This window comes from Rhineura floridana, chromosome 2 (genome assembly GCF_030035675.1).
Source record: "Rhineura floridana isolate rRhiFlo1 chromosome 2, rRhiFlo1.hap2, whole genome shotgun sequence".
Classification (NCBI taxonomy): Eukaryota; Metazoa; Chordata; class Lepidosauria; order Squamata; family Rhineuridae; genus Rhineura; species Rhineura floridana.
The window spans coordinates 53,163,960-53,179,326 of NC_084481.1; the positions used below are offsets into that span (position 1 = coordinate 53,163,960).

A 15,367-nucleotide genomic window follows, 5' to 3' on the forward strand; every position below is an offset into this window, starting at 1 on the left:
ACTTCTGAAAACCAGTTGCCGGAAGCCACAGGAGGGAAGAGTGTTCTTGCACTCAGGTCCTGCTTGTGGGCTTCCCATGGGCATCTGGTTGGACACTGTGAGAACAGGATGCTGGACTGACTAGATCAACTGGCCTGATCCAACAGGCTCTTCTTCTGTTGCAGCATGTAAAGGGAGAAAGGGGGTGCACAAACCTTTGTGGTGTCCTAATCAGTAACAAAAATGTGCACGTTAATAATATACAGTTATCTCTTTTCATCTTTTACGCAGGATGGAATCAACAGAAAAATGTGAAGCAGTGATTGCTCATTTTAATGGAAAATTCATTAAAACACCATCAGGAGTTTCTGGTAGGTTTCTTGTATTCTTCTGAAAAATTACAAATTAATGATTCCTGTAACATGACTATACAAGTGGAACTTGCGTAATCCTCTGTCCCGTCCAGAGCCGGAAGGACAAGGCTGAAGCGTGGGTGCAAGTAAACGGCTCATCGGAAGACACCTGCTCCTGAGCAACAAGCTCAAGATCAGGGGGCTGTGCCACACTGGTATCCTCCTGGGAACTGCTTGGCAAGGGAGGAGCTGGCACTGTCTCTGGAGCTTCCCCCAACAAGTCTTCTGCATCAGCTGGGGGCGGCGCGCTCTGTTCCTCGGAGAGTGCGGTACCCGTGGGAACGGGCTGGTGTGCAGGCTGACCCCCTCCCGCAAGGTCCTGCTCAGACTCAACAATTCCCAACTCTGCTTCCTCTGGCAGCGGAGGTGCCTGAAACTCATGCCTCCCCCCTCCCTGTCCATTCTGGGTTAGCTGAGGCTCAACATCCTCAAATCTGAAAGGAGTGTGAACAGCAGTACGAGGGTCCTGTTGCAGATTGTCTGGAGCCCTGAACAGGAACCATCTGTTCTAATCTGGATCAGGACCCTTGTTCAGGCCTTTGGGGGAATTGTGAGGGAGAAGTTTCAGGAAAAGGAAGCTTTCTTTATTCTCCTCCCCTTGAATCCTTCCCCTTTTGTGCTAGAGGGCTTTTAGCCCCAAGATTATTTCATACACCTTTGCATGAACATCCAAGTCACCCTATCCATCCCTAGACTATTGAGATAGCTGAATAGCCATTCGTTAGTCAAGCATTATCCCATTTTCTGAAAAACCAAATGAGGCCAGGCTAAAGACATGAATTTGGGCCATTGCTACTTTGACCATTCCTGTGCTTTAAAGGAGTATGTTACACTCAGTTTCTGGTTTGGGGGAGACACCTTCACAACTGCTATACATTGCTCTTAATAAGGTGTGCAGGGAGGGGAACAAATAAGGCTTCTGTTTTTAATTAGTCACCTTTCCCTGTGGGTTTGTGAGCTTGTTCAGTAGCACTGTATGTGAACCTTCATTAGAAGAGCTGATACCCAAATATAGAATCAGATGAAGCTGATAATCTACAATTCCACACACACACAATCTAAAATTTGTGTTTCCAGTGCAAAAACTAGCTTTTAGAAAACCCATAGGACCTGCTGCTAATGCAGTTTCTTTTATTCATTTGCTTACTGTGAGAGTCCCAACCCATCTTATTATGGAAAGCTTCAGCTAATGATAATTTATCACACTTCTTACTGTGGGCCCTTTTGAAGCCAGGAGTTTATACCTTTCACTATCAACCTGTGCCAGGTAGCAGAGGATTAAATTAATATGACCAAAGAGCCAGAAGAGAAGAGCAGGGTGAGAGGGGAAATTTACTATCCAATTAAAAAGTGCTTCTCTTCCACTTTTTGGGGATAGTAAACTTGTATACTATAGGAAGAAAGAGACATAGTAACATCATGGCAGGATTTAGGTGAAGTAAGAATCTAAGTAAAGGTAGTATATAAATATTTATTTGTTATCATCTATATCCTGCCTTTCCTCTATCATGGAACCCAAGGCAGCATACATGCAATTTCCCAGGCAATCTCCCAGATTTGCTTAGCTTCAGCAAGGTCATGGCCTCACGTGCCTTCAGCCTATATCCTGGGGCCCATATCACATGCTTGCTTTTTGTTTAGCTCTGCAGGGTATGGCTGGTAGCCACACACCCTTTGAAATGGGCTTCCAGTGTAGAATTTCCCGTGATCCTCTCAGTACGTTTTCTTTTTCCATGTTACTACAAATGCCTGTTGCTTAGATGCAGGGTTAACTGAAACAGTCAGCCATGTTTGAGGGGTCTGACTCGGACCAAGAGAATGCGGTTTGGTGGGGAAAGGTAAATGAATCTTTGCTATGATACTAAGAAACGGTGAGTTCTCCTATTAAGGAGTTAACCTTGATCAGCGTCCTTGTCCTTAGAAGGCAATTGGTATATATAAATAAGCAGCAGGCTTAGTGACAAATATGGTTTCAAGTTAGTATCGCTGTTAGGAAGGACAACGCTAATAGTTCAAACTAGGACACCAGGAAGGTGAGGGCAGTTTCTGTCATATTTTAAATGGTGCCCATGAGTAGCTCTGAAGATGTTTCTCTACCTTTCTGTTTCCCTTTCTGTTCATTCAGGGGGGCTGGGAAGGAAGAAGTTCAGCACTTGTGAATACTGTAGTAGGGCCCTCACTTCGTTTCCCTGACATTAAGAGACTTGGCTATCACATGTCCATGCGGTCAAACCCTCTCAGAGGTCCAGTGAGGCCCCTAGCCATAATAAAAATAAAACAATGGTGACACACAAGAACAAAATAAGGCACCAAACAAAGTGTGACATAATTTGAATTTTTTATTTAAAAAATGCTTTTCTAGCTGACAGTGTGTGTCACATCTTGATCTGAAGCACATAAAAACAAGTTGTGAAACTTAAATGACAAAAAAATTAACAAGGGTCTAAATTTGAGGCTCCCTTTGCGGTTGAAGCCCAGGCCAAATGGCCCTCTTGGCCCCACCCCACCCTACCCTACCCTAGGCCCTGCATGTGTTATGGGCAATTTCTCCACCCTGCCCATCATGAAAATAAGTATTTGCTAATATATAAAGAACCTGTGTAGACCCAAGTTTTTAATTGCAAAGAAGGGGTTCCAGCATTAAGTTGGACTGCTGTTTTTATGTGTCTATAATTTTGTGCTTAAAGGTCCAAACGAATTGACTAGTTATACAGAGCTTCTCCTTCTAGAGTGAGACTCAGAAAGTCATAAATGCAGAGAATTTATATCTGTTGGCAGATAGGAACACAGGAAGCTACCTTTGGGTCACCTAGCTCAGTATTGTCAACTGACTGCCAGTGGCTCTCCAGGGTTTCAGGTAGCATTTTCTCCCAGCCTACCTGGAGATGCCGACTTTCGGCATGCAAAGCAGACACTCTGCCACTGAACTGTAGCAGTTTCCCAGATGTTATGGGACAAAAACCCCAGTGTATTTTGAATGGTTGGTTATTTGTGGTTGACTTGGCGCTTGCAGATTTTCCCCCTTGGAAGCCTATGCGGTGTAACCACCATAATAAGAGTTCTATCCAGCATAAGCTTGTCCTCAGTTCAGGTCATCAAAGCCACTTTCTGTGGCACCATATTCCTTACCTTTATACCTACATGTGTGTGCATACACATTACCTTTAGCCTACCTTGTTCTGCTTATGGAGCCTGATGTCTGGCTCCCATCATCTGTCTTGTTTGGTCTTACCTCTGTTTCTTGGCATTGCACCACTCCATGTTCAGGAAAGGTGGGTGCTGATCTATCTGTACCATTAGCAAAGCTTTTCATGGGTGAAGGACAAGTGATAAATGCACACAATGCACAAACTAAATGTGCAGCCCACAGAAACTAGGGTAAATTGTTGAATTTAGGTTCAGTGGGGAAAACATTATAAGGACTGAGAAGCCAGAAGATGGCATTGAATAGGTGTGGGTGGAAGAGCATATGTTTAAGAAAAGCATGTTGTCATAGTGCAGCTTAGCTGAATAGTTTTATAGGAAAGGTAGTCAGGCCTCCAGGATAGCGGGAAGCAGATCAGGAAATGCTTATGCAAACAGACCTAAGGTAGCTAGCCCAACTGGTTTTGAAAATATATGGATACTTCAGTTTTAGAATTTCTTAGAGGCATGGATACATTGCATTATCACCAGGAGCGCACTAATTGAAGCACTCTGAATGTTTCATTCTCAGGCCATACTCTCGGGTACAGCACATAGTAGCTACAAGATAACGTTAAAGCAGCCTTCCCCAACCAGGTGTTCTCTGAATGTTTTGGATTACATCCTGTTTCCTGCATTGGCTAACCAGATGCCTATAGGAAACGCAGGATCATCTGAGCTCCACAACTGTCTCCCACTGTTCTTCCCCACCAATCATCATTTACCACCAGTTCAGGCCTCATCAGTGTATATGAGGAACTAGGATTTTTTGCTGTAATGCTCTTCCCCATCTTAACTAGTAGCCACTGATAGCGTTATCCCCCATTAATTCATCTAATCATCATCACCAGTTTATCTTTATATCACTTTTTGGCCAAGGCCCCCAAAGCAAGGAACAGAATAATACAGAAGAAAATATAATAAACTTACAGTCAATGCAAATTCAAAACTACAATAAATAAATAAAAATGTAAAATAACAAACAAAGAAACCCAGGCACACCATAAATCACACTTTATACATTCATGAGTTGCATTTGTGTTCAACCACAAACACAGCTGCTATCCACAAACAAGATCCCATACAACTGGATTCTCCCTGGAAGCAGCTATAGCTGTAGCAAATTTTTTACAGTTGCTCTCCGGGGCAGGGCGGACTGGCTTAACCTTCTGGCTCCTCAACAAGCTGCAGTACTCCAGGTGCAGGAGCAGATATAGTAAAGAAGGGCAGGGGAGACTAAATATGGTATGTCCTATTACTGTTACCTGCCACATCTAATCCCCTTTTTGATACACCCACAAGAGTGGCTGTATGCTATAGCCAGCATGGATTTTTTGCATTAAGCAATGTTAAATTGAAATACCCCCCATGCCATTCTGCTGCTTCCCATAAGCTCATTTCAAAACAAAACCTTATAACAAAAGTTATAGCCCTAAACTCAGAAACGCTTAACCCTCTAAGTTTTCATGGCAATACCCAAAACACTCAGAGAGAATCGAGAGTTCAAAGTATAAAACAAGAGGGGGGAAATCCAGACCCCTGTTGGACTTTTTTCTGTCATTAGTCTCATCATTTGTTGAAATTAATTAAAAATCAGCCATGTTCACAAAGTACCTGTAATCCTATTACTGGCCTTGCCCCATACTCTGACCTTCATCTTCTGCAGTTTAAAAGTTTTAAAAAGTGCATGGCTGATTATAAATAATTTAAAGAAATTTAATATTGACGTCTATTATAACATCGGGCATGCTCAGTAAGAACCAACTGTCAGTGTTCTAAAAGCCAGACTCACAGCTGATTGGCTTGGCTAATCAGGGAGCCACACCCCCTCCAGGCCTTCCTCTAGCACTATAAACCTGTAGCTAAAAACTGAACTTGTAGCTTGAAATTGCCATTTTATGTCAGTCCTAGGTCTTCCCATACAGGTTTAAGTTTCATTTCAGTGACTGGCATCAGCCATACTCTAAAACTATATGTTTGCAAATAACCCCCACTGATTTCAGTAGAACTATCAGGTAAGGGTTGTTGCACGCATGCACTTTTCACGTAAGTGCATGCATGAATAAGCCAATGCAGTTTTAATACCAGAGGTAGAACTTTTTTTCTCTCAGTATTTTTGGATGGAGTTGAATTGGAATAACTGCTAGTTATAAAGTGATGGAAAGTGTATGTGTGAAGTGGTTTACAATGTATCTAGTACCAGAAGCTTATTAAAAGGGGAAAGTTCTGTGAGAACTATTTGTCCAGCTCATTTCTGGATCGTAACATCAAAACTGATTCAGCACTGCAGACCTTTCCTTTAGCTTAGAGATTTTTCTCTGATCTGATGCATCTGTGGAGCTCATAGGAAATCAGGTTTCCCAAATCAAATCAGTGAATGGGGCAGCTGTGTATATCCATCCCTCTGCAACTCTGGACCTTCACTGAAATAACTGAGGAACGTTCACATATGGATGTTATGGAGCACCTTTGCCTACTAAAATAAAGCAAAAAACGTACACTGTGAATAAGGAACACTGGGTGCAATCCAGTGTATCGAAACATTGTGTTACGAAGGGACCTTGAACTTCCTCATGAGCAGAGCTCACTAGAAATGCAAGTTCCCCTATCAAGCGATCTTTTGCTGGAGTTACCCGCACGTCACCCCCAGAGCATGTATAAATTTACCCTTAACCCAGTGACACACACTGAAAGTAAAATAAAGAGTGGTTTTATTAAGAGAAGAAACAAGGAAAAATATTGCAGTTTACAATTGCAGTTAACAATGAGCAGCTTTCTAACTATTATTCATTCATTCAGCAACACTGGATAGACTAAAGCAAAGAGACTAACCCTATGAACACTTTCACATTAAGCTCACCCACACAGAAAGAAAGAAAAAAGAAAAGAAAAAGGCCCAGATAGTTGCATATACCTTTCCTGGAGAGTTGCTGCAAGCCTCAAGCTGAGAGAGAGAGACTTTCGTATCTAGCCCAATGAGCAAAAGCTCCGCCCTTTGTAACCAGCGCCAGATTTGAAAGTTCTCACCCAAATCCATAGCTCTGAAATTGTCCCAAAGATGCTAGCGTGCGTTGGTAAGAAAAGCAGCGGTTGGAGCCCTCCAGAAGAGGAACTGCCCACCCCTTCTCACTCCTCATGTTTTATACCTTTTCCTAACTAAACTGACGCCAAAGTAAACCCAATGTAAATGTCTCCAGGGGGATGTGGACGTGATAAATAAGAATAATGAAAGAATTAAGGATAATCCTGTCAGGGAATGTGTTGTTTTTTCCAGAAACCATTCCCTGAGGGATTCCCAGATAACGACTGCAATCCTGTCTCCTCCAAAGGCTTAGATTATCATAAACATTTCGTTTGTTTGAAAGGAGCACCTATTCTTACTGGGTGACAAATCCCAAATTTCCATAGGAGTCAGGAAGTCTACACCTTCAGGGTTGCAAGATACGTACTCAGAGGTCACAGAGGGGCTGTCTCCCAGGAATCCTTGCTGTTGCCGGCTTTCCAAACTCTGGTTCACTGAGATGAATCAAAGATTAAAAATTCCCAATATTTGATTCCTCATAACAATTGCGGTTTCCATACAAATTAATTTGGAGAAATTGGCTACATGAAGATGGTAGTAACATCTTTTCATATGATAGGCAGCAACTTTTAAGATTCGTTTTGAAATCCCAGAGACTATTATGTATGTTAATCCTAAGAGATTTGTTTTTTGTTTCATTTTTTAGCTCCTGCAGAACCTTTGTTGTGCAAGTTTGCAGACGGAGGACAAAAAAAGAGACAGAATCAAAACAAATATATACAGAATGGAAGAGCGTGGCACCGAGAAGGCGAGGTGAGACTTGTAAGTCCTCCTTTCAACCTTGAGTTAGTTGTGTGTGTGTATGTGCATTAAGAAAATAATAGTTGCAAAAAGATATACTGCCTTGACACCCACTTGTGTTGTGCAGTAGCATTTTACAACCCTTCATTCTACTTGTTTACTTGATATATTTAACTGCATATTAAAATATTTTAAGTATTTAATACTTTCTAAGAGCATATTTATTTTCTATTTTTTTTAAAAAAAAACACCTTTTCTTAAATAATTTTTAGTGGCTCACACCCAAACTCAATAAAAACATCAGCAAAGACAGAAGATAAATAGTCAAACTATAACCAAATCAGCATGCTATAATCTAATCAGAAAAGGCACTGTGAAGCAGGAAATCATCCCTATCAAGAAAAAAGTGTAAGCTTCACTGACTCCAGAAGACTTGTTTTAAAAGCCAGGTTTTAACCTGCATCTGAAGGCAAATAACATTGGAGCCAGGTGGATTTCCCTAGGAAAGGAGATTCTATAAGGTTGCTGCTGCTCCTACTAGACCCTTTCATGCCATTATGCATAATTTAACTCTTAGACTGCATTCTTGTACCTTCTGTGTATGCAGGCTCTTTTTGAGTCTTTATCAACACCTCCTCAAAATGGATTTATGTGCCATTCAATTACCGAAGTTTCCAAGCAGAGTACATAAAAATAATAAAACTCGTACAATGGATAAAATCATTATATATCGCGCGCGCACATCGACCAATCCAGAGTTCCAAGGTTACACCAGTGCATACTTTCAGAGTGGACAATGCAGTGCAGTAGAGGAAACAAAACTGTCCTAATGTTGCACTGAATGGAGAAGCGTCTGTGTATTCAAGCTCCATGTCCATGTGAGGATCCTGAAGCCTGGATCTATAATCTTTAATAAATAAATAAGTTCCAAAGCAGGTTGCTTTAGTGCATATTGCTTGTGCCAACAAAATTTCACAAAACATAAGGCTATGCTGGCAGTGCAGCAACTTTGACTATTTCAGACAGATGGGCTGGTGCTAATGTTTTGGTTTGGGGTGGTAACCTGTCTTCTCATTGATTATATATTTTCTCCCTTCCCTAAAGGCTGGAATGACACTTACTTATGATCCAACTACAGCTGCTTTACAAAATGGGTATGTACAATCAGACATTTATATTAATAAATATAAGATAGTCTGTGGCATCCATTTAAGATATTAATAAATGTGTTTGGGGTTTTTTTTAGGTTTTATCCTTCACCGTACAGTATTGCAACAAACAGAATGATCACTCAGACATCTATTACGCCATATATTGCTTCTCCAGTTTCTACATACCAGGTCTGCATTTCAAGATGAGTGATAAAATTCTTATGTTTTCCTTCCTGGTTCTGGCTGTATGTGTGTAGAATGACAAAAATGGCTGGATACTGCATTCCACAATGCCTTGATGTGAATTCTACATGAATTCCCAACAAGAAACTTGCTGGTGAAGTGTTCTTGTTTTCCTGTAGAACTGAAACTGATGGGTGATGATGAAATAAAAGCTCCTGCTGCTTAATTTTATTTCTAAGGCAGAGGTAATTGAACTGTGTTCCAGAGAACCCTGGGAATCTTCAGAACATTTTCTCAGTAAGGAGAAGAGTAATAGCAAAACAAGCTTCTGTGAAAGACAGCTTGCTTAACACCTTATAACATTTTCTGCATGTGCAGGGTAAATCCTCAAAACTGGTTCAGGTCAAACAAAATGTACACTTCAGTTTTCTCTAAAGAGCACTACACAGGTTCAAGACCTCAGCCAGTCTGCATTGGAAGATGGATGGCTGCAAGGAAGCAAATGGCCTGCTGTTTGCTTTCCTTTGACTCAGCATAAGACTCCATAATGGATGTAGCATTGAAGGGGAGAGAGCTTGTATTTATCCCCCTGAGCCCAAGGAAGGCCACTACAAGGGCTCAGAACCAAAGGAGATGGTGAACAAGCTCACCCCAATACCGTTTAGCCCCAAACTCTTCATAGGGGGATTGTCAAAAGGGGGAGGGGAATCCTTCTACTCTGCTCACTCTCTACCCCTGTGAGTCTCTTGTTGTCTTTCTCCTAAAGCCATGTAGACACAGGTAGACACTGAACATGAGAAAGAGGAAAGGTTTGGGAAGTGGAGTTGAAATGCTGTGGCTAAAGATTATACATGCACACTTCCCTCATGCCTCCAGGAAATAGCTGTGGTAGCAGAGGTCAAAGTTGTGTGCGTTAACATTTGGGCCACTGGAAGAGGAAATAGCTTTGGTTTAAGGGAAGGGAGCTTTGCTCAGCCAACACAAGATCCTGCTGCTGTCCTCAGGGCTGGGATAGGTTAAATGCTGTGCTGGTCCCAAGGACAACAGTAGATCCTTCTTTCCTCATTGGAGTTGACATGTGAGGAAATCCTGAGAAAGTCGGAATCACATCCCATTCAGATATGTTGACAACTTTCCCAACCTTCTACTGCCTATAAGTTCCACCCCAAGGGAGGACTCGAACAGGCATGTGGTGAAAGATGATGGGTGAGGTCCAAAGACAGTTTCCATCCCTCTACCTCAAGTTCTCCACTATTCTCCATAGGGGTGTGTACAGGTGGGTGGGTGGAGGGAGGCAGTGGTAGAAGGGTGCATCACATAGCGCATAGTTAAACTATGGAACTCACTCCCACAGGAAGCAGTGATGGCCACCAATTTGGATGGCTTTAAAAGAGAATTAAACAAATTCATGGAGGAAAGGGTATCAATGGCTACTAGCCATAATGGTTGGAGGCAGCATGCTTCTGAATACCAGTTGTTGGAAACCGCAGACGGGGAGAGTACTCTTGTGCTCAGGTCCTGCTTGCGAACTTCTCATAGGCATCTGGTTGGCCACTGTGAGAACAGGATGCCGGTCTAGCTGACTGTTGGCCTTATCTATCAGGCTCTTATGTTCTTATTTACAGCTGTCCTCTTATTTCAGGTCCTCATTTGTGTGTGTTTTTCTGAAGGCAAGTGCTACCTACATACTTTCCCAGTCAGGATCTAAACCTACCAAACTGCCAACTCAGTACATTATTCTAATTCTAATCAGTACTTAATTGAGCAGAAAACCAGTCTATAAACACTTGGCTTAGTTATTAGGACAAAGAGGGATCAGGGGCTGCAGTTGTATTTTATGGAACAGCTTCTTTTCATCCCCCCCCCCCCCAGAAAAAAATTCTAGATGTTCCTTATCAGACCTCAGGAACAATTCTCCGCAGTTTCTTGCAGCTCTACTTTTGACAACTGGCTGTTCCTTTAAGACAGATTTCCACTCCTTCCTAAATAGAAGCAGAATGACTGTTGAGCATATTTATAAGAATCTCCTAGCATTAACCTTCCATCAAAGTTGGGCACTCTACCAGGGCTCAAGCAGTCTCTGATAATGCAAATCTCAGTCAGTGGGAGAAAGAGGAAACAGATGTTACCACTTAACAGAACCACTCCCTCTCCGTGCTCTCTTAGAAAAGCATACAGAGATGATCACATCCTGTACTCTGGCTGTCTTTGTGATGTCACAGTAGGATTGTCAGTATTCTTCAGCTCACTGCATGCTGAGTCAAAGCCAGCATCAGACTGATCAGCCCTTTCATTCCAGCTCTTCCTAAGAAAGAACTTGAAGAGTCAAAGGCAACACCTCCTCAGTTTCGGTTCTTCTGTACTTGACCACCTCCATCCCAGATCTTAAGAGCTTCTTTTTGGTCTATAAACAGCAGTTCAAAAGAACTTCACCAATAAGTGTAAAAAAAAAAAGTGTGTGTGTGGGGGGGAAGACTGTGATGTAGCTACAGCTTCCTCCTTATTATGCTACCAAAAAGGTTCTTGGGAGTCTTGCCACTTTTGGCCAACAATAGAGGCTAGTGCAAGAATTTGCTAAGATCAAAGCATGATACTTTGAAATCTGTATAAAATATACATTAAAGTTTTGAAGATTTTTTCTTTAAATTGCTTGTTTTTTGTTTAAATCTAGGTGCAGAGCCCTTCATGGATGCAGCCACAACCATATATAATGCAGCATCCTGTAAGTTTGCATATTTTCTCCTTTGTCAGCTTGGAATTGATTTGGGTCCATATTCTTTCTTGCACCCCATTTTTGTTTAGTTAATTCTTTCCCTGGTAAGCACTCTTTCTTAGTCCCCACACTAAATAATATGCAGCTAGTATGACTTTCTGTAGCCTGGTAACAGCTGCACAAAAGTTCTTCTGAAAGGTTTGCCTGAGCAGCAGAATTTTGATAGCTGGCTGGTAAATTGATTCTGGCAACATCCAGTGGAAGACAAAGGAATAATGGGGGGGGGAGGTAGAAAGCTGTGCAACTGAGGCAGGGAACCTGTGGCCCTGCAGATGTTGTGGACTACATCTCTCCCATCATCCCTGACCATTAGCCATGTCAGTTGGGGCTCATAGGAGTCTAACAACATCTGAAGGGTCACCCCTGTTGTACAAAATCATATTTACTAGAAAGAGGTAAGATAAAAAGGAAGCTGCCTTATACTGAGTCCATTCATTGGTCCTTCTAGCTCAGTATTGACTCCATTAACTAGCAGCAGCTCTCCTGGACAGAGACCTCTCCCAGCCCTACCTGGAGATCCCAGAGATTGAACCTGGGACCTTCTGCATGCAGGGCAGGTGTCCTACCACTGAGTTATGGCCCTACCCCAGGTAAAAGAGACAATTAAAATTTCTTGTTAAAGCTTATGTGTGCACCTGTACAGAGCAATACAGAACTAAGCTCCATTACCACATAAATATTACATATACTATACATTTGTCTCCTGCATTGTACCACTGCGTAGCAGATAAAAAAGAGAGCTGTATTCATATAGCAGTAACAATACAAATAAAGGTTTCTTGTGTTAATGTATGCAGTGTATCTTGTATCTTGCAAACAATAGCACTTTAGAATCTAGCATAGAAAATGTGCTGGCATTAATCTCCTTGCAGCTCTTTTCTACCTATGAGAGCTGATGTGATCGTCTTGGACTCTTAGATTCTTTTGATACTTTCTATTAGAATAATTTGATTCATCTCTCACAAACGCAATGATAGAACTTAACAAATGTTCCAAAATAATATGTAAATGGGAGGCAAGGCAATTAATGCCAAGACATTAAGATTGCCAGGATATTATGCTACAACATGTTGGCTCCTCACCCCCACCCCCACCCAGATGTGTAGTTCTGACAGACAAAAGCTCCCTGTCTGTGGCTACTAATGCTTGGGGTCTTGTTTAGAAAAAACACTCTGTGCACATTTCTTGACACTGAATTTAATTTAAAAGAACCTTGCATTCTATAGGGCAGGAACATTTTTCCAGTATTTGTGGAGCACAGTGTTTTGTGTTTTAACTTTCTACCTCAGCGATCTTCAAGTGACTTAGCACGAAAAAGTCCTGTTGGCAGAACTTAACAACCCTGCCAGGTTAGACCAAACTTCAAGTTAGTTCAGCCTCCTGCCTCTCATGTTGGCTAGCCGGATGCTTTAGGGAAGCACACGGGCAGGACAGACACAAACGTCACAGCCCTCAAACCACTTACTCTTGGAGAGCTATTCCAGGCTGAGGAGGTTGGGGATGATGACCTCTGTTTTCTTTTTCCTTTGAGGCAGGGGCATGAAACACCTGGTATTAAAGACAGCAACCTCTGTAAGCAGGAATAACGTTGTTGTTGTTGTTTACTACATTTTGTCTGGGGGGAAAGGTGCTCACAGAAAAGCAAGTTTAAGCCATGGATACAATTACCATGTGTGTTTTTGTCTGCCTACAGTCTGTGCCTACAGTCTCACTGTCAGTAGCACACTTCAGCTGATCTTCCCCTCCTCCGGCGCAATCAGCTGGAGTGCAGGGAGCTCCAGCCCCCCCTCCAGCTGATCGCCCCGCTGGCGCCGTATTAGCGGAACACCAAAAAGCAGGGTGCTGAGAAGCGGGGCCCTACTGTAGCAATTAAAATTCATGCCTCCGTTGTAACACATAACAGGCTGAATCCAACATGAGAAAAGTAGGTCTTTTTGCTACCTTCTCAGTACACATGCTTTTCCTGAGAGTCAGGGGAGCCCCACTGAATACAGTAGGGCCCCACTCATATGGCGGGTTACACTCCGGACCCCCACTGTAAAGCGAAAACTGCTGTAAAGTGGAACCCATTGAATAGAATGGCGCGCAATGCCCGAAAACCGCCGTAAAAGCGGAACAAGTGCCGTATGAGTGGCGCTTTAGTCTAATTGTGTCTAATTGAGACCGCTGTATTAGCGAATCGCTGTAAAGCAGGACCCTACTGTACTTGGAATGTGTGAGGGGAATTGCTGATAATTAAGCAAAGCAGCTTTTCCACTTATGGACATCCACTTCTGTAACAGTGGATACATACAAGCCCATATACAATAAATGTTATTACCTTGAGAGGGTTAAATTGTGTCAACTGTAATCAGTTATCCCATTAATGAACTGCAGATCAGAGTAGAAGTTTCAGCTTCTTTCAACACAGGGCGTTCTGAAGAAAAGCCCAGCCAACCATTTGAAAACCAGTATGTGCAGGCTTTTGTGTACATCCATAAGTCTCTTCTGACCACAGGGGGGATCTTGCTAATACTGTATTTGTCACACCATCCTGTTTGCTGTCTATCAAAAAAGTGTTTTAATTGTATGCACCTTTGCAAAAGAACAAAGAACTTATGTTCAGGAAGTGTAAACCAACAAAAATTATGTATAACTTTAGCGCTGTACTCTGAAATACTTTTCTTTCACTCTTACAGGGTGCTGTATTAACTCCTTCTATGGACCATACCATGTCATTGCAGCCTGCATCAATGATAAGTCCACTGACACAGCAGATGAGTCACCTTTCATTGGGCAGTACTGGAACAGTATGTAGCAATTCTAATAAGACCTAATGATAAGCCCCACAAAGAGCTGACATATTTACTATATATTTAATCTATAGGAAAGTCATTTAAAGTTTTCCATCTGGCATGTTGTCTTTTCACTGACCAGTAATTGTGCATTCATTATAAACCCATTTTTTCTGTGCAACACATCCATTTACCTTTCAGCTGCTAGGGACAATCTTATCTTTAACAGGGGAACATTGCTGTCATTGACAGGTTTGAGGAGTTGAAGGCTGAATCTAGCTGATCTTCCTCTATCCACAGAGATCTGGGACTGGATGACGGTTCATCCTATTGTCTGCTTGTAAAACTGGCACTGCAAAATGGACCTCTCTCTTTTGCCAACATCTTTTTTTAGCTTTAGAAAATCACTCTAAGAACATTGTGAGAAGACCCAATCTTTTTCTCCTTACATTCTAAAGCAAAACAAAATCCCATGCTGCTTTGTTTTGAAAACGTGGGATTGTATCCAAGGGCACCCTAGTGCATGAGGAAGGCACTCATTGAAGGGCTGCTTTACATTTCATGCTAGAGCACTGCACAAGAAAAGTGGACCTGAATCCAAAGATGGTCTGTTTGTTGTAGACCAAACCTATCTATTATATCACAGCCTGAACTTTTGTGAAAGTATTTGTGGAACGGTCCTGGTGGTTTACCTTCCTTTTCTTCACATTTCATTTGGATCCAGCTATCTGTTGTGCTTATTAGTTTCAATTAGCTGAATGTATTAATCTGTTTTTCTGTAGTACATGCCTGCCACAACAGCTATGCAAGGAGCCTATATACCCCAGTATACACATGTTCAGACAGCAGCTGTTCCAGTTGAGGTAAGTACCATACACATTGTTTCAGTGTTTCATTTGCTAAAATAGCATCAGTGCTACAATGTAGGCAAAAGAATGTCATTGATGGGAATCCTACATTTGCCACCCTGAGCACTTTGGTTAGAAAGGGTGGGATAAAAACTCTTCAGGTACACATGCAAACCTTCTATAAGGACAATGATGGGACTCAAGACAAATTTACCCTTTGTAATCGCAGAGCTCATAATT

At 42.0% G+C, this 15,367-nt stretch overlaps 1 protein-coding gene across 4 annotated transcripts in view; it reads left to right on the forward strand.

The window, feature by feature from the left end:
* Positions 1–15,367, forward strand: part of RBMS1 (RNA binding motif single stranded interacting protein 1) — a 177,931-nt gene that overhangs the window by 158,891 nt on the left and 3,673 nt on the right. For 2 of the 4 annotated variants that reach the window (XM_061608660.1, XM_061608658.1), the window contains exons 6-12: positions 271–350; positions 7,304–7,419; positions 8,503–8,552; positions 8,645–8,738; positions 11,404–11,454; positions 14,184–14,294; positions 15,062–15,142. In XM_061608660.1, the coding sequence (XP_061464644.1) occupies positions 271–350; positions 7,304–7,419; positions 8,503–8,552; positions 8,645–8,738; positions 11,404–11,454; positions 14,184–14,294; positions 15,062–15,142 (583 nt within the window). The remainder of the gene's footprint in view (positions 1–270; positions 351–7,303; positions 7,420–8,502; positions 8,553–8,644; positions 8,739–11,403; positions 11,455–14,183; positions 14,295–15,061; positions 15,143–15,367) is intronic. The other 2 variants (XM_061608661.1, XM_061608659.1) reach the window with 1 other exon arrangement.